The following is a 22,595-nucleotide window of genomic DNA, read 5'->3' as shown; positions in this document are numbered from 1 at the left end:
GTGATCCGGTCGTCCGCTTTTATGCCGATCGTATCTGATCAGCGTCGCGCCAAAACGACAAATCTTCTCGGTCCTCGTCTTATCCGTTCGAATAAGAAGTCGCTATTTGTTTTATTGAAAATGAACGTTGCATCGGACAACTTTGATGAACGTCTTCCCATTGAACCTGTTTATCGTTTCAAAAAACAGTGGTTTTATCTAACCAAACATATTTTTGGACGACGAATACATTCGCTTGAGAAAGTCACGAAATTTACAAAAACATATGCGATAAATATATTGTAGAGGTATTTGGAATAATAAAAAGAAATATGTATATTTGATCGAAATATATAGATATACAAATCATTTAGAAATCATCGTTTTGATCAATTCTATAAATTGGAAGGTAAAGAGAACGAATGATATCTATTTTAGAATTTACTATTAAATATACATTATCGTGCGTGTCTATGTAATATTAGGTCGTCCGGAAAGTTTCTTTCGTTTTATAAAGAAACAATAGGTGCACGACATTTTCCGTTTTATATTATTTTATCAAATTACGTATGATCCATTTTGTTCTATCAAAATAAAGATAGCAATGTTCGACAGATTAGGTTTCATGTTCGTATAAAGATGCGTGTTGTAAAGGACGTGTATGTAAAAGAAAGACACTTTTCAGACAACCTAATACAGTTGAAAAAAATTGACAGATGGTGGATATCGTAATCGATTTGGTATTTGGAAAATCTTCCATATCGTTTTCATTTCTTTGCCTTCATTCTTTAAGATCGATTCTTCAAAGTCCATTTATTACTTTCCGATTGTTTCTATGTTATTCTAAGTCAATTAACTTTCCATTGCGACTGTATGTGTTGCTTCTTTTATTTCTGACATTGCTGTCTTATTTTCTAAAATCGAACATTGCGCCAGGCTTCATCCTGGAAACTGTGTCAGTGTTGTAAAAATTTTGAGTATTTAGAGTGAAAGTAGATAGAAGATTTAAATTTAGAAATGTCGAATATCTATTGATCAACGATAAAATCATAGCAAGCGTCTAATGTAAAAGACTTACTTTACATATTTTACGTACTTTGACCGCGATATCGATGAATTATGAAAGTATCGTATTGCCGAGAACAAACACAATGTACGAATACAAATTTTACTTCGACGCTTAGCTAATTTTCAAGGTACAGTTCGTAAAGCATACGATAAAAGTAAGTATACTTCCTAAGTGGTAGGAATAAAGCAATCGACCGTCTCTGAACAATTCGCGTTAGCTTTCTAACGTTAATAATTACGGCATTGTTCCAAGTTTCACTGTTGAAATAAAATCAACGACCTTTCAATTTAATACTCCATATTCTTTTTCACTTTCGTACGGTACTTGGCTCGTTTATTCCTCTTCCTTATCGCTGCAATTTTACCTTATTTTTACGTTTTGCATAATGCAAAAAGAATATCCGTAAATACAAATATCGAGAAACGCTATACAGAGGATGAACTCTGTACAGGAATTGTACCTACCTATCCTACAATTATTATTATATTTTCTAAGAAATAATGTCTGTATTTTCTAGTAGATATCAAATTAATTCACTGTATATTTTATAGATTTTCTACATTCGTAAAAGTTGGTCAAACGAAATTTTATAACGCGCTTTCAGTTCAATGAAATTATCATAATAATATACGATAATATAGAAATACATATTTATTATAGGAAACGGTAGTTTGAACGTGTTATCTTTATCCGTCAAAACTTTCATCTCAGGATGTGATTTATTACTGCTTTGTATCGTAACCCACCTTCTCGCGTCACTTTCCATAAGTGCAAAATTTACCTGCTCGATAATTACCTTCGAAAACTAAAAAATCTCGAGTCTACAACAATTTAAAGCCAAGCATTGAAAGTATCTACGTAACATCGGACATGTAATATCGGTAGAACGGAGTAGCGATCGCGTAATACGTATCGATCCTGTGTCACGATTTTATGTTATCTATTCACTCGTTTCAGGTATTGTAATTAGGTCGCGTGACACAAAGAAAATCAAACAAGGATATTAAACGATCCCACGTATTACCTTGCAGAATCGTCGAAGGTCGAATGCACGCTCGATCGATCAATCTGAAAATCAGCACGATTTTTCTCTATTTCAATGTAAGGCGCGTTAAACGTGTCTCATGAGAGCAGATATCGATCTTTTCGCTCCAAGAATGGACAGGTAACAGTTTCGATTAAGCGGTTCGGCTATTCGATTCAATATTAGCATTAGGTGCGATTCGTGACGCAATTTAGCTGCTCGCGAAGGCAGAACAAAATGCAACCTGTTCGTATGAGACGAAAGGCACGGTTTGACGAGAATTACGCAACAAGCTCGTACCGTTTCTTTTCGATTTTTCTTTTCCTGTCGTTCGCTACTTGGCAAAAATCAGGTATTACCGGATCACCGTGTGGCAGCGCGAAAAATCTTAATAACAAACCCGATACGCGCGTGTACGCGATAACAGCCAAGTGCCACGAGATCTCGGTGTGTTTTAGTTCACGTACGGCGCTACCATAATTGTTTTTCCGTCCGGTCGTGGTACGTGGACCATGACTCGCCATCGCCGAAAAACTGCGCGCGAAAGCGATGCTGAAACTCGTGTGGAAACGAGACGAATCGAGTCTTCGCACGGTCTTGCATCGTAATTATCTGGTTTTGGAAATTTTCGGCCGGAGCCCGAGGCGATCGTTTATCGATGAATGAAATACGCCGGTTGCGTAATTCTTTGATCGTACGAACCCATACAGTAAATTTCATGCCCGTTGATTAATGAGTCACTGTTTTATTAAGGGTTTTGAACCTCGTTTCAGGCGTTTCCGGTGAACTTGCGTGTTTTCAATTTCGTGTTTTCACCGCTGTTATGCTACGTGCAACGGGACTCGTTTTGTATGTAACAAGTTTGAGATATTGCGTATCGAACGCACGAAAGTTCGTGGCGTTTCTGGGAATATTATTCAGAAAATTGCGTGCGTGTTAAAGTGGTTCGTTTTTTTCCTATGCGATCAATAGAAAGTCGATCGATCGATCAGAATGCTGGTATTCTAAACGAATGTTCTGGATCATTCGGCGCATTTTAACATGGGTTTAATAAAGATCAGCAGTGAAATATCGCGTTGTTGTCGTTCCATGAAGTGATATAGGATACGAGGCAGAATATTTGGAACGATACAACTCGATTATACACGAGCCTCGAGAATCGCAACATGAATGCGCGCTGATCTGTGACATATTTACAAGCTGACGGTTGTTAAGAAATACGAAACGCTAGCAGGATGATTGGGAGAAAAGAGTATGATCGTGAAAATCACAAAGAATTTACAAGAAAGTTGATGACCATTAGATCCGCCTGGTCGGACTTGTATCCGTTGGTGCAACGATCCTGCCCTAGATTTCTTTCACAATCCAAGTCTTAAATAATATTTTTTTTCTACTTCTCACGCGTATTAGAACGTTTACTTTCGTTGTATAATAATTAGAACGACCGGTGTTCGAACGGGAATTTGTCAGTCACAAAAGGCGCAAAACGATTCCTGGTGAAATCGAAAGTCGCGGCACTGCTGCTTAGCAGGTAATACAGACTGAGTTTTAAGCGATTTTACTTGTAGTCGGTAAAACAGTATTCATTGATGCCTGATTAAATAAGAAGATATGTAAATCATGCAGGACTCTGTGATCGACAAACTGAAATACCGACCTTAAAAAGCATCAAAAGTTTGATTTTATATTTTAGACATTAATCTAATTTTATTTTATTAGAATGTAATATTATTAAGAGCTATGCACTTAAAAAATAAACTAGTAAGAAATAAGTATAATAAATTCTGTTCATCAATTCTGAGACAGGATTTATTTTTAGGTAGAAACCTGGAAACCAGAGGATCTTTTAATTTTCTACATATATAATTATTTGATTACCTTCGCGAATATTTTCCACATTTGTCAAATAATCCTCACAGAGGGAGATAATACTAATTACTAATTACACTTCCTATCGACTAATGGGTATCGATTATAGAACTTCCTACTCGACTGTTATTCAATAATTACTGCAGCTTGTCTATCCAATTAATCAACTTAAACTGTCGAATATGATCGAATTTTATAATAAGGAACTAGAAATTTTCTATCTTCTATATCTATATTATACAGACTTACATTCGAACGAAATCGATCAAAGATATGGATTTATGTACATTAAAGTAATTTATGAACTGATCATTGTAATGTGATGAAGTAACGAATAGAGATTTATATTTTATTCACCTAGGTGAAGAAAGTCTTTTGAACCAACACAAGATACAGGATTATCATAATAAACATTGATATATCGTGAACATATTACATTTACAATTAGAGAAAATCCTGTAATTTATGCTGTGAGAATATAAAGAAACTTATCTGTTCAATAAAGATAAATTATTTATCAACATAAAAATATCTCGTTATAAACGAAATGACGAGTTGGAAGATGAAACGGTAAACACTGAAAAACCGCAATGAAATCAATGGCTGTTGCCAACTATCTTCATAAACACGTTGCGGAGCAATGCCCACGCGATTTATTATAAATGGAAATCCACTAACTGGTATGTAACGAAATGAAATATGTAATGAGATAAGAAATCTTTGGAAACGTGATCACAACTAAAATGTACTTCTTATCCGATACGTAATTACATGACCCTTAAAATAGATGCGTTTTCATTATGATGAAGAAACATGGTTTAATATTATGATATGTTGGTGGGTTAAGATTTTCAGTGCAATTTATTCTGTACAAATTTCACGTGGTGACTTTATACAACAAGCGCATAAATAATTGTTAATAACTTTAGAAAACGTTTATAATCTTCATATGTATTTCTAATTACACGCTTCGCACGATTTTAAACCAAGTGCTACACCATTTCATTAAATCAATTTCTATACAAATGTATTTTACACCTTAAAAAGATTCACCATAATTATCAGTGCAAGTCTTACGAACTCGTTTCTCAGTTTCCCTGAAATGTGAGAAATAATCATAACTTTTACGTGTCTAATTAAACAACATCCTTTCGACTTAATGTTTCACATCTTTTCTTTTTGATGTTTTACGATGCATTGTAACCACTATGCGAATGTTTATACATTTGTAGAAAATTTATGGACGAATAATGTGCTGAATACAAAATAACATTTCAAAATATACAAAATATTTATAATTAGACCGTGGGTACCTAAAAGATCAGAAATGGAAAACTTAAAAGTCCAATTATGGCGTAATATTTCTTATCATTCTCTACCATCGTTAAAAACATTGCAACGGTGAACTTCATTTTTGCGTTCATTAAATACACAAATTCCACGACCGTCCATCTTTGCAGTTGACTAGAGATTCTGTTTGATTTAATCGACAATTGCCACGGTGGAAGTTATCACCAATAATAAGAATTTAAATAAGAAAAATTACCTTAAACAATAAATCGAACTGTAGCAGATGAAAATGGAAGAAGCGATCAAAGAACCATCCAAGGGGAAGGTGCGATTTCACCTAAGTATAAACACCGTAGAACTTCAAACACGAGACTTTCACCTAATTGACAAAGCATGACGGTGTCACTAGTCGAATTCATTTCTCTTAATTTGTGCTTTGAAAAACTCCGTATCTTAAATATATCGATATACATACTTGGTAATTGATAGACATGTTCCTCTTGGCGTAATGACTCTATCGCGTCTGTATGACGCTTTGATTATACTAACTGACATCGTTTCATCAATATTTGCTTCTATAGCGTGCTTATTTATTTTCCGCTAACGAGCTTCTCGTATAATTTATAACACGATATTTAGAATTCTAAACAACTACGTCTAGTATCGTACATTTTGCATGTTACTTTTAGCGAACTTATAAAAATTCAACACACTGACCGTGATAATTATGTAGTATATTTCACGGATACGTATTGCATGGAGATGTATAACGTTAGAAAGGATATAATCGAAGACCAGTATGCAAAATTATACTTGAAAATTACAGCTGGAATCTCAGTTGACCTAAAAAATTTCTTTCAATGTTGAGGATTCCGTAATCCGCAATAAGTCGGCAAGTTTAATTAGCTTACTAATGATAAAAGTAGAGGAAAATTCTTACCGGAGAAATGTCAAGGTTCGCTAGCCCTGGTTTCTAGATTTGCCGCGTGAATCACCGATTTCTTTGCACGGTGCCACTTCGAACTTGACCGTATTCGGTGTATTTACGCTCGGTACATTTCAATTTAATCATTTCGTTGAAAATCTCGCGATTTTTTGTCCCCTGGCATGCAGCTACCTCATTATCAAAATGTAATAACCGTGGCAGAAAACGTAATAGTCTTGCTTAAAACTTTTATGCGATGCAACGAAGAATATTCTTGTCACGATACAAAGGGACACGATATAAAGAACTTTAGGTGTATTTACGTTAGTAAAGAATCATAATGTGTTCTCAAAGACGATGAATATATCTCAAGGGAAATAATATTTGATTTGTTTAAACGTAACGCGGATGATTTCGAATCGTATGAGTACGATATTGACAGTTATAGACACACTGTATCATTGACACATGGATGATTTCAAGTTCTTCGTAAACAGAAACTAGTCCAAAGCAATTGCAATTCGATACTAGTAATTCTAGATTCTACAAAGACGCTGTCAAAAGCAGTAGACTATCAAAGCACATCTTCAAGGTATTAATGATTCCTTTTGTGTCGTTAAATACAAAGCCTCCTCGGGATCTCTAAGATCTCAGCAGGTTGCACAAGCCTCAGCAGTATCAGTTCTGCGAGTATCGAGAATCTTATAGGTTTCAGGTGTTTCAAGGTTTTCTAGACTTACAATGAACTTTTAAAGTGATCAAAGTCCTTAGTTGCCCTAAGCTTTCAAAAGGTCCTAGAAATCTTAACATCCACTGTGATTCAGTTTCCCAATTCTATCAAATTTGCCAGATTTAGGTGTCTAATAACAGAGCAGAAATTATATGCATTCAAATTTGGAATTATATGCAAATGAATCTAATGTTATCTGCGATGATAGCAAAACCCATAATCGACATTTTAGCTTAAGTTTTGTGAAATAGATACTACATACACATCACAATTAAAATACATTCAATGCTTTGTTACGTTATAAAGCTAAATCAAATTTCACTAGCATTCAGTAGTAAATAAAAATTCAATGGAATGAAGCAATAAAGCAACTTGATAGAATAAAATTTATATTCTTCGATAATAAAACCAATTCTACTACAAATGCAGAAAATATTCCTATCCTTAGTCAATCCATCAACGTACACCAACTAGTGCACCGCGAGACAAATCATTTCACGAGCGGACGCAGTTGTGTGCGTTCGTACGTCAATAAGACGTCAATTTTTGTTAACGGTACCGGTCTGTTTCGGCCAATCATCTCGGACGTCGTACCGTGAGACAAAGCGGTTCCGTGCAATACGGCACGAACGCGAAATGCGTGTACTCGCGGCGCAAGAACGCGACACGCGTGCAGTTGAAAGCGCATCGCGGCCGATGCACGTGCATCGTATCGAGGAAGTAAGTCGTGGCGACCGGGCAACGTCACGTGCCATTCCAGACGGAAATTGCCAGCGCCGCGATTTCAGGAATTAGACCTATTACGCGGACCGTCCGGTATAATGCCGGAAAATGACGCGTGCAACTTGTCGATTCATCCCCATTACGCGTATTTTCGAGAGCCTTTGGAAATCGGTGCTACCGATGTTCCCGGTATCGGGTCGACGACCGAGACTGAAAGGAACCAGCGGCACGTTAATTTCTCCTTTCCTTCGGTTTAGCTCGGTTTGAACGGTGTGCGAAGTTTAAATAAAATTCACCTGCGTGGAATATTTAACGAGATTTTAATTATGGAGGAGGAGAATATGGGAGTTAACAGGAAGGATGTTATTTTTTGGTTTTGACGTAATTAACAGCCACTGATCTTAACGAAACATGATAGAAATTGAGGGATAATAACGGTATTATTTAAGAAGAAAATTGTTAGGGTGTTATTATACAATTATTCTAACGCAATTAAATATCGTATATAAGTTAAAATAATTGTCTAAAGGTTTTAATATAAATTTAATATTTTCTCTTTCGCAGGATGCTGTTCACACGCAAAACGCGGAAAGGACGCTTCACGTTGTCCGTGCTCGCGCAGATTTTTATCCCGTAAACGAACAAAAACCATCGTCTTGCTAACAGATCTCGTGTCATTAAGGTGTTAGGAAGCATCTTGGAGTCGAGTAATTTGTTCCGTTATCACGGTTCGATGGTACTTCTAATTGGATACGAACAACCGAATTCGGTGCTAATTAAAGCAAAATTTACATTCGATCGGTCGCTACTTTCTCGATACTAACATCTTCCAGTTCCCCTTACCGACTCTCCAAGTATCCTTTCAATTTTTGATGCACACGCTACGAGTTACGTAAAAAAAACTTTCTTTTCGATCGCGAATCACGCTCGGATTACATAAAAGAAGTTCCTTCAAATAGAAAACAAATATTACGTTAAAAACTGCGTGTGCTATTAATTCAACATGTCTGCTTCGATTTTTGTTTCAAACATGCAATGAGTTATAAAACTACGTTTCAATCTATATGGCTATTTATCTGACATCTTATCTTCTTATGAAATCTTATGTTATAATAGGCGATACGATATTTGCATTTCCTTATTAGCATCAATATACAAATGGGAATTCTAAAGTAAAACACCACTAGCAAATTTATTCTGCCAGACCAGTAATTGTAAACATTGGAAAACAAACAATGGGCATAAAATTCCACTCAAACGACTATGCACTAATAAACGCTCTAACGAATCAACGAAGAACTTAAAACTTTAGTATCCAGCATCTATTAATAAATCCATCTTGCCAGACCATCGAGCATAAAAAACCCAGGAAACGGGGAACATAAAATTACACCCATTAATATCAGCCTACTAAAAATAAGTAAAACAAAATAATTAGTGAACGTAAAATTCTATCCGAATGACTATTAATAATCATTCAAAAAACGACCTATCAACAAATCCATTCTACCAGATTAAACATCGAGAAGCAAGAAATTCTCATTATTAATCCATTTCAACACCACTAACACCCAATATCTATCAACAAATCTAATCTGTCATCGAACATTAAAAAACAAACATTTCAATAAATATAGCGCTTAACGCAAATGTCCATGAATAAGTAATTAATCAAATCGTTAGGTTTTTGTTATCCATATAATGATGCGATTTTTTCAAATTTTGCGAAACTGTCGAGTGTCACGTAGACACAACGCGCCAAATAAGACGAACGATGGCGAACATTAAATACGAAACGATCGGTGGATGGATGGGATCGGGTCGACATTAATGACGCGAACGCTACTTTTAAATCGTCCTGGCGGTGTGGCCATATCGAGGAACCGCGGCGTGGGTCGCCACGCGTGATCGCTGTTTACATACAAGACGAACGCAAGGTGGAAACGAGACAAAAAGCTAAGAACGCGAGGAAAAAACGCGAGGTACAAGCGCCGTGCAGGTGAGTGTGGGCAGCTCATGGCCAAACGACGCGTAGGCCTCACCTGCGGCAATCTTGTTTCAGGAAATGCGCCACAGCATCGCGTTTCACCATCAAGAGCAATGCCAATTCAGGAAGATTCAATGAAAATCACGAAAATTATTGTTTCGTCCGAGCCACTTAAAACTTTAAAATTGAGAAGCAAAGTAAAAAAATACTGTTACAAGCATTGCATCTTTTAATTTATCTGCAAATCTGTTACTATCTATGTTATCTTTTTCCAACAAATGGACTTTGGTTGGAGAAAATTGAACAATAAGATTGTGAAACTCCTAAAGAGTGGGGTTGACCATTTTAGCTTCTGAGAGGCGCGTTTCATGATCCACAAATTGAGAGATGAATGATTTTTTCAAATGTTCTAACGGGTGAGCTATCGCGACCTGTGTCTATAATTCTACTTGTTAGGTACAGAAATTGAATGATTTGTTTCTTTTAATGGACGATGTAGTAGAATGGTAATTACGCTTGATGTATTATGTATTACGTATGCAAGGAATGCTTGTGTATCAGATAGAGGCGCGGTGAATAACAATGATTTGAACTCGCTTCTTAAATAAGAGAGTTACATATTCTCAGCGTTTGTGCTCGAGAATTACGGAAAACGAAAGCAATGGCGTATACTGGAATGATGATTCCACCGCACCGATGCGAAGGAGGAATAGGAATTACGTAGCTGCGAATCTAGGCGATGTGTGTGCGCGTGTATATGTATTCAACAGGTGAAATGCATCCAAGAGTTGTTCATACGAAAGAGGAATACAAATATTTGCTAATAGTCATAGGCTGTAAATAACCGTGACGTCTTTCCTTGGAAATACAAGCAGCAAAATTTATTACTTCGAAAGTATTATAATACAAGCAACACCAGGATACCTGAAGTTTGAATAACTCCGTGTCAAAATCAAATCGAAGCTTTCATCTATTTTTAATCAACCTACGTGTCACGAATTATGCATTGGAAGGCATACACATTCTCGATAATATTCACGCTTTCATAAACAGTCGATGTTATTTGATCTCTAGCAAATGTAAAAGATCAAAATCGAATCAAAAGCATTGCCATAATTTTTAGCCTATCTTTGATCAGCCTAAGTGCTACGGATTTTATCAAGAACGAGACGCATAGATATTCTCGATGCGGTGGACGCTTTCATAATCAGTCGATGACTAACAGCGTGTCCATACCGTGGAAGGCATGTCGATGACGTAAGTACGCGGCGAACACTTTGCATGTGACGGCGCCACATGGAAAGCACCTTAATGTCGTGAAACATTAAAGCCGTTGCACGATTGACGCATGGTCGTAAATCAACGCTTTCGCGAAATTCAGCAGACGTTTTCTAACGACAGATGAAAGTTTCATAAAGTATTACGCCGTCTTTATCGACGTTTCTTAGCGAAGTTTGAAATTTCATCGGGAAACCTGTCCACAACGTTAGCGTATCCTTCGGCAGAAATTTTCGTTGCGATAAAGTTGGAATCGGATTGCGAATGCTTGGACTCGAGAATGGCATTCCCACGACCGGCCGAGTGCACCTTCTAACACGGGACGATAAATTCTGTCCGCGCGTGCAACGACAATCAAGCCCCGCACGTTTCACTATGCTTCGAGATGGTTTCTCTTGTCCCTCGCGGGAAAACGCCAGAGACAATGAAACGACGTCATTCAGCTTTCTGATCCGTTGTTAATATCTGACGGAATTTTGACAGCCACAATGGCTTGAGAAGACAATTCCAGAACAAACTTTCTATGCTTCCTTCTTTCAGTTAGTTATTTCTAAGCCAGGTTTTTCTTCGCAATCGTAAAACACAATTCATTTTGGAGTTGCGTATTAACAAGTTGGAATATTTTACCTGATCGACGCAATCGAAGGTTCCTTCCTCCCAAATCGGATCGTCCCATCCTCCGGATGATCCGGAAGAGCCCCTGCGACCCGGATCCCACGAGTTTCTCTTCGTATTATCCAAAGAATCTGTGGAGAGTCTTCTCCTGTCGTAAGAGCCCCTTCGACTAGAAAGCGGCGCTATGAATTTGCCGTCTTTTTTCAAGTTTCCGTTGGAACCCATCGAAAGATCAGTACTGAGCGTCACGTTCAAGTTGCTTCTTAAATTTCCACTAGATCCGGCCAAGCAGCTCTTCAGGTTCGATGTGCTTCTCGCCTTTAGATCGCTGCTCGAAGAACTCAAGTTAGATTTCAGAGAATTCTGCGATACCGGAGAAGTCGCGAAAAGGCTGGCCAAATTGCTGGTGTCTCGTCGCGAGATTGGTCTCTGAAGACTCGTCATCGATTTTGCCACGTAATCCCGTCTCAGTGGAGAATTGTAGCTTGACACAGTGTCTTTCTTCAAGCAGCCCATTGATCGACCTATAGGATCGCGTCTCAGTGCTGAATTAGCCAAGTTGGACATGTGAGGATCTTTCTTCGTGTGATTGATGGCGCTCATCGACGAGCCCAGGTGATTTTTCCTCAATGTATTGGGAAAGCTCGAAGGATGAAGCTCCTTCTTCGGTGGTAGAGAACCTCTTCTACTCGGAGATGTTCCTGGATAACCGTCACGACGACCGAGCGAATCTCTCCTGAACTGATAAGCAGCCCCAATGGATCCTCTACGATTCCAGCAATTCTCCTTCGCATGCTTGCCGTGAATGTCACAACAGCTCGTGTCGATTTCTACCTTCACTATCTCGGGATTATACTGCTGTTGTTCCAGCTTCACGTTTCTGAAGAGAGCCTCCAGACGTCGTATCGCTGCTTGCTGATGCGCCGTGGTAGACATGTTGACAACGGACCAATCGGTTCAATAACACGTCTGATATCTGTTTTACCGAAATCGTTTCCTCGACTTGTCCACGCAACAGCTAGTTCCTCCGGACGCTGCAAGTATACTGAACTTCGCCGATGCACCGCATAGCTACTGCTTTCTATCGAATACAACCTTCCTGTCACTTGTTTCCCGGTTCGTGCCAGACTTTGACGCGTGTGTTCTACGCGAAAGATCGAGTCTGAAGACTAAACGATAAATAAACAATCTAACAGCAACGATCGAGTACGTTCCAAGATATCTTATCTTCTATTTTGTATCTCTCGTTGATAGAAAAATCAGATCGAAAAATCGATTTCGAGCAGTATAGATTCCAATTTAGATTATTTTCTTTTTCTCGAGTCATGAAAAATGGCACACAACTCACTGACAACCTTGCGAAGAACGGTAATGTTTCCCGTTGAACGTTCCACGGACAATTTACAGGACGGAAACGTAATTGTAGTTACATGGAAACGCGTGTGCGGCGTAACACACGTCCGGTGAGGTACTGGGGAACTCCGTGAGGAGAGAGACCCGAAGGCCTCACAGGAGCTCTCCATACGGATCCCCACCCGACCGGTGGCATTCGTAAAGTCCAAGTCTCCATATTAGGTCAAACCTTATGGGTTTGTCGCGCAAAACTGCGGGAGAACACCGACACGTCCCTGACGGTCGTTGTAATCGAGCCGAGGGCCAACTCTTAACTTTGCCATTGCGAACTTTACTTTCTTCTCTTCATGGCCTGTCTACCGCGTTCAAAGCTTTACGCTGTCATCGACACTGGCTGTGCTACGTTCCTCCACTGGTACTCGACGTTTCAGCCGATTGGAGACGCGTGTTTCGTTTTTCGTTTATCCATTCTGCTCTTTATTGACATGAACAGATATCTCGAATCGTTGAAAGTTTAACTTTAACGGATCTGTTATTTATTCAAAAGGATGCTTGTGAGATAATCTTATTATATTTTATAAGTTTTATTACATTGTTTATATCATTTAGTATCCTGTATAATGGATAGCCATTTTTTGAATGCTATGCAATTCAATTTAAGTAAAAGGAAAGTAACATTATTTTAAAAAATATCATAGAAATATTTGGACACATTTGAATCAATTACTTTATTGGTTAGATTGTACCATTTATAAATATTGTTATCTTCGAGCTTCCTATAAAATACAGTTTTGTATATTATTATTCTAACGTGTTGCGTATTTGCCTTTATTTCTTCAAAGGAGACAAAATGAGTATAAACTATTTTATAAATAGTGTCTTACTGTTTCGTTATTCGCAACATCTTTGCAATCTCATGAATCACCTGACGATCATATTATCTCCGCATAGAAACTATTATTTTTTATTTTGTCATTAAGAACAGTACCTTTGTATCAAATTCGTCCAATTCCAAGTTCATTGAACAGATTATCGATCTTGTTGCGTTTAACAGCTTCTTGGTTCTTATCCAAAACATATTCGATCGTAGCATAAACTGAACGTTCAAGAAAGTTTTCCGATTCCAACAGGATTCCATCGAATTCTCGAGATGTCTAATACAAAACTCGAATTTACGAGTGTTTAAAATCGACCAGTATTCTTGGTACACCGGTGAACTCATTCAGATGTTTCTCTTTTTTCTGCCTCATGGTTGGTATTCGAGCTAAAGAAGGCTTTGCCTTCGGCAGACAAACGAAAGGGAAAAAAGATGTTTATTGGTCATTACTAGGAACGTCTGTGAGTCACAATCGACTGTGTCGAATATAACGCTACACTTTAATGTTTGAAGAAAATGCTTGAAATTTAAAGCAAAGTAACAATGACTTACAAAACTAACAATGGCTCTTTGAAACTTTGAAACTTTTCACATATGATATACGGACGTTAAATTCAAATTATCAAGGTAGTGTTAGAGGTATATAATAAGAGGTATATGTCATCGTTATTCTAATAACGTTAGAAGATAATCCGATCGTTCATACAGTACATAGTTACACAACATTTCTTTTGAATATGTTCCATGGCGAAGTTACGAAAGTATTCCAATGCTTAAAGGTGAACGATGTTTACAATGTTGAAGAGATGTAATGAATGACAAATTCAGTTGATACTATCACATCGTGTTATTATCATTTAATTATAACTGTTATTGCACATATTTTGGTGTATTTATTAAATTAGACTTGACACTAATACTCTATAAATAATTAATCCGTTCCCCAATTATGTAAATTGCCAACGGAGGATCTACTACATCGGTAAACTGATTCATGATCTGACGCGCTGATATTCTTAATTAATCCCTGCATCACCAACGAAAAGCGTTAATAGAGTAGTGATATTTGCAGAAACAAGCTCTCATGCATGTAACGAGATGGAGCTGCGATTCTATTTCACATTCTGTATGCACTCTGTATGCTCGACATCCAGAGCAAATGATATAAGACACCGATCAATATAAACGAACATCCCATGAATTATACATCGGTCTGTTACGTTCTACGTACAAAAAATTTTAATTCAGCTATGAGATAAATACTTATGGAAATCTTCAAATTTCCATAAAAATAATTACATAAATTGTTAAAATAACAAGGAAGTTTCATGGTACCAATTTTTAATTCTGTAATACCATGACTTCGGTATCGTTTCCAAATATTTAAAAATTGAAACATCAAATCTTCGTCAATTCTAAACCAAATGACTGTCAACACTGCCGTTATACATTAATCATGAATACTAACGAGCACGTGCCATTATTAAGTTACTAGGCGTCTCTTCCACACCCACATGGCTGTCGATTCCAGTTCACCTTGACGGTCGAAGGTGTATCACGCTTTTAATTCAAGTAGGAAAAGGTGTACCGTTTCGGAAAAGTGATACGTTGGCAAGTGTCCAGTTTCCAGCGGAACATGTGACAATTGTTGCGATTTATTAACAAACATAATAAACTCCGTTTTTCTCGAAAATGGCCACATGTCCATTCTCGAAAACATTCTGCGCTTGAATAACGACGAATTTTTTCACGGAGCTATGCCCTCATGATTACCTTGTTAAATTCTGTAAACATTACATTGAACAAACATTAAATCACTGACAGCTGTGATACGTCTGATTAATATGACTTCCTTTCACACACATATTTTCCCTTTACTACTTACTGCGACATATGATAGTCATAAATATTGAAATTAGAGTTTGTCAGAGAGCGATCGCCAAGTTTGCTGCTCGGCAAAAATCTCGGAAAACAGTGATCACCTACGCGGAATAGCCATTTTTATCCGTGTTACGGCGCGTCTTCTAATTGTGCGAGGAAAAGACGCATCAGTGCGCGACTGCATGTCGATTTGCATCCTGTAACTGCGTCATCGCGTAACATAATCCAGTGACGCTCAGGAATGAGCATTAGAATTTCGAGTGTGGGCGCTTGGACCTTGTCTTGCAATTAATTAAAAATCAAAGTACGTTCCACAGAAAATTCATGTTTCTAAAGAATTTGATCGATTTTTTCTCATTATACTTTGAATTTTTTCATTTAAAAGAGTACTTTTTATTCTTTTATATAGCTGTGTTTCTTCAACGAATAATTAAGAAATAGAATAGTTTAGCAGTTGCATACGTTTTGATAAACACTCATGTCTTCTCTCCCACGCGACGTAATTTATTTTCCTCAAAGTATGCGCGACACGCACGTTTATCGATGTCGTAAGACTTCTGTACTGAAAAGTAAATCTAATATGGATCGATGAACCGGTTCGTCCGCGATACTGGAAACAGACAAAACAGGCCGTGACCCATTACGACCACCAAAGGTAGACAACGTCGCCAGCAGCTGTTGTTGGCGATCGAGGTGATCACGTACGGGGACACGACGTCGAATCGGAATCTATGCATGGTTCTGAATGGACACCTGACGAATCACCTGGATCGAATGTTTTCGTACTTCTACGGGATATTCCGTGTTGTATAATCGAATATTATTGATATTGCGAGTTCAATTTCAAATAGAAGATGATTAATCGATCGATCAATGTATATAATAGTAATCGACGTAGAAAATTTGAGAATGGAACAGCAAAGAAATTGTGCTTCCAATTATTTAACTAGAATTACGTAAAGGTTAATTCGAATACCAAAACATTCGAATAATAATGGTATAGATTTTTGCGATTAATTCGTCATGGAAGCGAGTTCTTGCTGACTAAACGATGATGTAACGTGGCGTATGAAAAGATTCAAACACCGAATAATTATTACGATGATTACATGCCATTTTATTTCGACGAATACTCTTCGACACATGGTTCATGGACATGATAATTGCCCTACGATTTTGTCAATTCTTCTCTATTCGTGGCTTTTGCGTCGATGGTGACGCGAAGGAACATTCAAATGTAAACTAACAAACTGACATCAACGACGTATTATCTCTACGGATCTTTAACAACGGAAACGTGTTACAAATAATCGTGGAAGATATTTGAAATGCGCAGCGATTTGACTCGGTTATGTCACTGGCGAACTTTGCGGAAAAGAATTTTGACATAGTTGACGGAGGACAAGGGAAGGGGGAAGTTATGCGATCGAACGGCTAATTGCGCCGATTAAAACGTCTAATTGGCAATTCCTCGATTAACCAATCGATGATTACGAGAATTGGAGCTGATCTGGACCTGGAATACCGAGAACGAAGTTTCTTTGAATACTCGGCACCGTAATTTTCCAAACTCTGGCACTTTCACCGGTGTAATTTGATCGCTGATTGAATTATATTAAATTAATCTTAAATCGATATAAATCGTTAACAGGCTGATAAAATGGTATCTTAAAACGGAGCATTTTTATGAGACTTAATTATTAATGGTTGGAATATTTTGAAATTACCTGTTCTTAATTTGAAAAGACGTAGATATAGATAATTTAGACGTAACGTTTGCAACTATTCGTGGAAATTGCTGTTAAGCCAGTTTCTCTGGTGCGTTACGAGTCGAACCATAAACGAGTCACGGGTTTATGCGGGCGCTTACGGCAACAAGGAGAGACAGATAGAAAGTTGGACGTTAAATCGATCCTTTTTCCTGATTATCAGATTGTAATTTTTTGATGCAATAAACGTACACAAGAACATCCGTTGCAAGGCTACAAATATATTTTCTATTTTATGAAATCGTTTCTTAAGAAACCTATCGCTAATTACGAATGACTGGTCGAAATTTCAAATTGGCGTAAAAAGGCCGTTGAACGGTTCGAATCGTCACGATACGCTCGTTTGCAATTTTTCGTATTAATAACAAATTTCATCGAGCTCCTACAACCGTTATTATCAGCAATGCGTTTGCAATTCAATTCTGATAAGCGAGTATATAAAGTATAAAGAACGATTAACAACTCGAAGCGATAAACGTCTAAGTTACTTGATTCAAAATAAATCAACTGTTAAACGTTGTTCTCGTCAGCTTGTTATTAAATTACATCGAGCGTCGTAACGAGGATTTCGCGCCGCTGCTTGCGCAGCAATCGTAAATTAATTGTATCGGTGGTCCGTGAAAGCATCAACGTGGTTTAAAATAGCGACGAGTTATTCCTCGTGAATCTTGTATATTCGGTGCAATAATCGTAAATGAGTTTATCGACTTACCTTCATCGGCTTGACGACATCGTAATGACTCTCCTGTGCTCTAACATCATAAGTATTGCCCAGCGCCGAGTTCTGTCTCCTGCGAGGACCATTTTCAATGAAATATCATGACAAATCGTTTCCTTTCGAATCTGGTATTTGAAAATTGCTGAACTTCCCACGTTACGACATTGCGTATGCATAGAATGCACGCGAAAATATATAAAATATCTAAAGTTTAGTTTTTTATTCGATTTCCTTTCTTATCCGATTTCCATTTTTGAAATTATCTTCACAATAATATGAATTTATATAAATACTTATAATTTAGACGTTACGTGACTGTCTTTTTCAGAAATTTCAATTCTACTACAATTAAATGCAAATTTACGATTATAATTTCTTTCGTATAGATAATTAAGTAATGGAAAGTAGCACGACACTTACACTACAGGCTCAGATCCATTAATCGTAGGCTTTGGTGACTGGATACCAGATCGAGCAGGCGTACTAGTGTGAACAGGTGAAGGTCCTTTACTCCCCAAAGGTTGCTTTATACTGTAATCGCAAAAGAAAGTATACGATCAGGCTCTGTCGTGACCGTGATTTTCTATAAAATCGTCGCATATTATACGCGAATGCTCTTCAATTTCGTAAAAACCATCCGTAACCAGTGAATTGATAAATTATACCGTTCGATAAAAGCGAAATTTCCACTTCGTTTAAAGTGACTATCTGACATTGAAGGATACCGTTGTTCTCGTGTTGGTAAACGTTTAGAGGCTCATCGGCAATCAAGATTTCCTTTGGAACATCATCAACGGTGTAAGGTAGGGGTTAGAAAGGTTATCCGAGGCACTGGTCATTATTCAGGCAAGACGTGATTTATGGAAACAAAGCATCCCGCATCCTTCACAAGCCGAATATGAATACAAACTCTGTCCCCAATGGACAAAGAATGCGATTTAAAGTAATTGATAAGATACACAAAATATTATAGTATCGAGATTATTATCATACTAATCTTTTTCCTAATCTTTTAAATACCTTGCACAACCGAAAAAATTCCAAATGTATGTTTACAGAACGATAGATGTTTCGTCCCTGTGGTACGAGTTCGTTTCTTGCAAGATTTACAAACACTTTTCCACGTCAGCGTTAAAGTAACGCGAGTGAGTTTCTCAATACTTCTAAGCCTACGACTTTATTACGTTGCATTTCGTCGTTTCGTTTTCATACACAGTGACAGGTCCGAGAATCAACACGCGTGCTATGTGGACTGGCTGATGGGAACTGGAAGCGGAAGCTGTTCATAATTCAGCGTCGCATTCTAAATGAACGACACTCAACCAGTGAGACGATCTAAAGAGAGGCTACTCATTCAGATGCTAAAATCTTTCAGAAACTACAAGCACGAGTTGGTCAAAGATACATTTATAAAAATATTCTTTTTCTTTGACGATATAAAATATGAACCGCGAAATAAGAATCTACATCAGAGGTTGCAAAAAAATATCTTGTCGTGTACCGATTGACACATGGCGGCGTGGAACCGGCGCTCCTCAAGCTGCACGTGCTACTGTGGTTGTTCTGTTTCGTGTAAATCGGTCGATTGCTCGGAGCCAAGCTGATACGTTCGGCAATCCGAAATCGTGGTATCGTCGGTTTGTGATAAATCATCGTTTCTTCATCAATCCAGCAAACTTCGTCGATCAAAAACTCACACTTTCATATCTCAGATCGACTCTTCCTCGTGTCACGAGGAACGAAATCAAACTTCGTCACGACCAATCCCTTTATCCTCGTAGTCTAATTGCAAAGCGATCACCACTACACACCTGGACAAACTCGAACGATCGGATGTCTCATAGACCACGTAGACAGAAACGATCGGTTCGTAACGATTCGACCGCGCCACGGAATTCGAAGTGCTCGTACCTTATTTAGGGAGCGTGATCAAGGACCGAATGGAATGTCGAGTTCGCGACGATCCAACGTACCGTCTGTCTGTCCGTTTGTCCGTACGTATCTATGTGTATAACCGCGTCGCAGCCACAGAACCGGGGGAACGATGCTGCTGCGGAGGAAGTCCGACGTGAAGTATCGAGGGAGCCAAGCGTTGGCTACGATTTCGCCCGCCAGCGGCATTAGACTCGACTGCCCGTCGACCGACTCCGCTCGTAATAACAAAGCGTATCGCGACCTATCAGAGGCTGCTTTGATTCCCGCGGCCCTGCGCCACGTTCACGTTTGCACACGCGGTCTGCGATCAGCTGTGCCCGCAACAAACATACCGATCGAAAGATGCAGCCGCGAGCATTCGAGGAATCGTCTCGTGGTTTTTCTTTGCGCATGGATATTCAGAGCGTGATTCGAACGAGGCGCGTTTCAGCAGTTGTTAGGCCTTTGTGATCGGTTTGATTGCTTTCTGATCGAGCGAATTTCGCGGTTACCTCGCTATGGAATCTTCGATAATTGGATATCTGTATGGATGTTTCGATTATAGCATTCTAACTACGGAGCTCTTGACAGAACTTGAGAAATATTGGCAGAATATTGCAGCTTTTAGTAGATATAGAGGGGAATTCTAGAGTACGTGATACGATACACGCAGAAATGTAATTTTTTATTTGTGGATATCCTTATCAGTTAAAATCTTATAGAAGTGCTAGACGGCGTGTGCAGTAGATTTTCTTGAGAGCGATAAGGTTCATCGATGGCCGACAAAATGCACATCACAGTCTTATACAAGATGTATTTTAAATAAGTAACTAACGCTTTTCAGGTGCGTCAGGACTTTTAGAAGCAGTAGCGTTTGGTGTTTCGTTTCTGCTTCAATAATGTAGACTGGTTCTTCGACGAATTCGAAAGTTGACGAATATCTTTCACTGGAATTCACTAAAACGAGAGAGTAGTGTGGTAAAGGGTGGATGACCCTTTTTGGAGGAATCGAGAGAAGAAACATCTGGCAGATGTGGTGGCCCAAGAACAGGAGGGACAACAGACGTAGCACAGTTATTTCTCGCGTAAAACTACACGCGTTTTTACTCTAAGCGTGCGGCGAGGTATCCTGCACGCTACACGCGCTGTATTTCACAACAGGTTGAACGTAGAACTATACTTTCCGCCATACACCAACGTGCGAATTCCAATAAATTTTCAAACGTCGCCGTATTCGCGTATAAATTATTCATTCTACTTTCTTGAGTTATTATTCCCATAACATTTGTATTGTTGCCTTTCTTCTATACTTGAGCCTCTCATTATACAGATACACAATTTTTTAATATTAAATTCTCAAGAAACAAATTACTTCAGAAATTTGTTCATCGCAAATAAGTAGATTCCAAGATAATACTAGAAAACAGGGTTAAGTTATTTTTCAATTTATGAAGTTGATCAATGCGACTTCTGATTCGCTCATTTGAACAATGATATTATTACTGCAAAAAGAAAAACAAATATTCTCATGAATATGCAATAATTTTCAAGCAAATCCTACATTACCAAACTCCAACCGTGCAAAATGCAAATTTCGTAACGAAGCATCAGTGAAAACAAACCATTGCGAGAGAATGGGACACCATCGTCCCGTCACGGCACCTGCAATCGGTTCACCTTGAACCAATGCGTACTAACCTACTCCCAATGTACTTTTCCACGTAAGAACGTTTACAACACCTGCTATTCTTCGATGCTAACGAGGCGATTCGATTCGAGATGGACGCACATTTCGCGATTCCCTCTCGTTTTAATCGAGCAAGTCTCGAACAAAGCAACGTCTGTGGCCAATCTCGGCCGGTCACGCGTGCTAATTGCGCGCTGCGTCTCGCGGTCGACACGCGCAAGTAGGTGGACTACCGTACTTACGCTGGTTGAAAGCTTCGTTGGCTGAGGAATTGAGAAAACGCGGTGTCGCGAGCCAAGAAAATCCACGAATGACTGGCACTGTCGACGATCTTCACGGAGAAAGCAACGTCCGTGACAATCGCGCGCTGACCGCTCGACAGCTCGAACGAATCGAGAACGTGCGTGCGAGACATTCGCGAATTTCTATCTTTCTACGCTAAATCTGTCTTCCGACGTGCTTAAACTCGATGCCTCACGATTCATTCGACGACTCTGGTCACCAGAGTTATTCGAGGTAGCTGTCTTAACTTGTCTCGCGTAATTTGTATCTTTGAGAGAAGTTAATAAACTGTATTATGGATACGATTTGTGTCTGTCACGCGTGAAAGATAATACGCGGTTGGTAAGTGTGTTACCATGCAGAAGAATGCTTTATCCTGAAGTAATAGCATGGACAATAATAAAGTAATTTCTACGAAGAACGCGAGTTAACTGGGGATTGCTTCTAACTCGAAAATGTGACAGCACGTGGCCATTTAAAGGGATTCACTGGAAAGAATCGAGCGCAGTGAATCATTAAGAACGGCCTCGTTTGTTGAGTCGGTTGAAGGATCAAGGACTACCGTACGCTCCTTATTTCAACGACCGCAAAACGTAAATTTTACTACTTCAAATACGTTCGTATT

The 22,595-nt window shown here is 38.5% G+C and overlaps 1 protein-coding gene across 4 annotated transcripts in view; it reads right to left on the bottom strand.

Moving 5' to 3' along the window:
- The window catches only part of LOC139993401 (WD repeat-containing protein 47), an 80,753-nt gene that overhangs the window by 26,227 nt on the left and 31,931 nt on the right, over positions 1–22,595 (bottom strand). For all 4 annotated transcript variants that reach the window (XM_072015121.1, XM_072015094.1, XM_072015103.1 and 1 more), the window contains exons 5-6: positions 18,508–18,618; positions 18,082–18,160 (exon numbers count right to left, since the gene is read on the bottom strand). In XM_072015121.1, the coding sequence (XP_071871222.1) occupies positions 18,082–18,160; positions 18,508–18,618 (190 nt within the window). The remainder of the gene's footprint in view (positions 1–18,081; positions 18,161–18,507; positions 18,619–22,595) is intronic.

This window comes from Bombus fervidus, chromosome 2 (genome assembly GCF_041682495.2).
Source record: "Bombus fervidus isolate BK054 chromosome 2, iyBomFerv1, whole genome shotgun sequence".
In the NCBI taxonomy this organism is placed as follows: Eukaryota; Metazoa; Arthropoda; class Insecta; order Hymenoptera; family Apidae; genus Bombus; species Bombus fervidus.
Note: the sequence above shows the minus strand (reverse complement) of the source record. Positions and strands in the feature narration are given on the sequence as shown.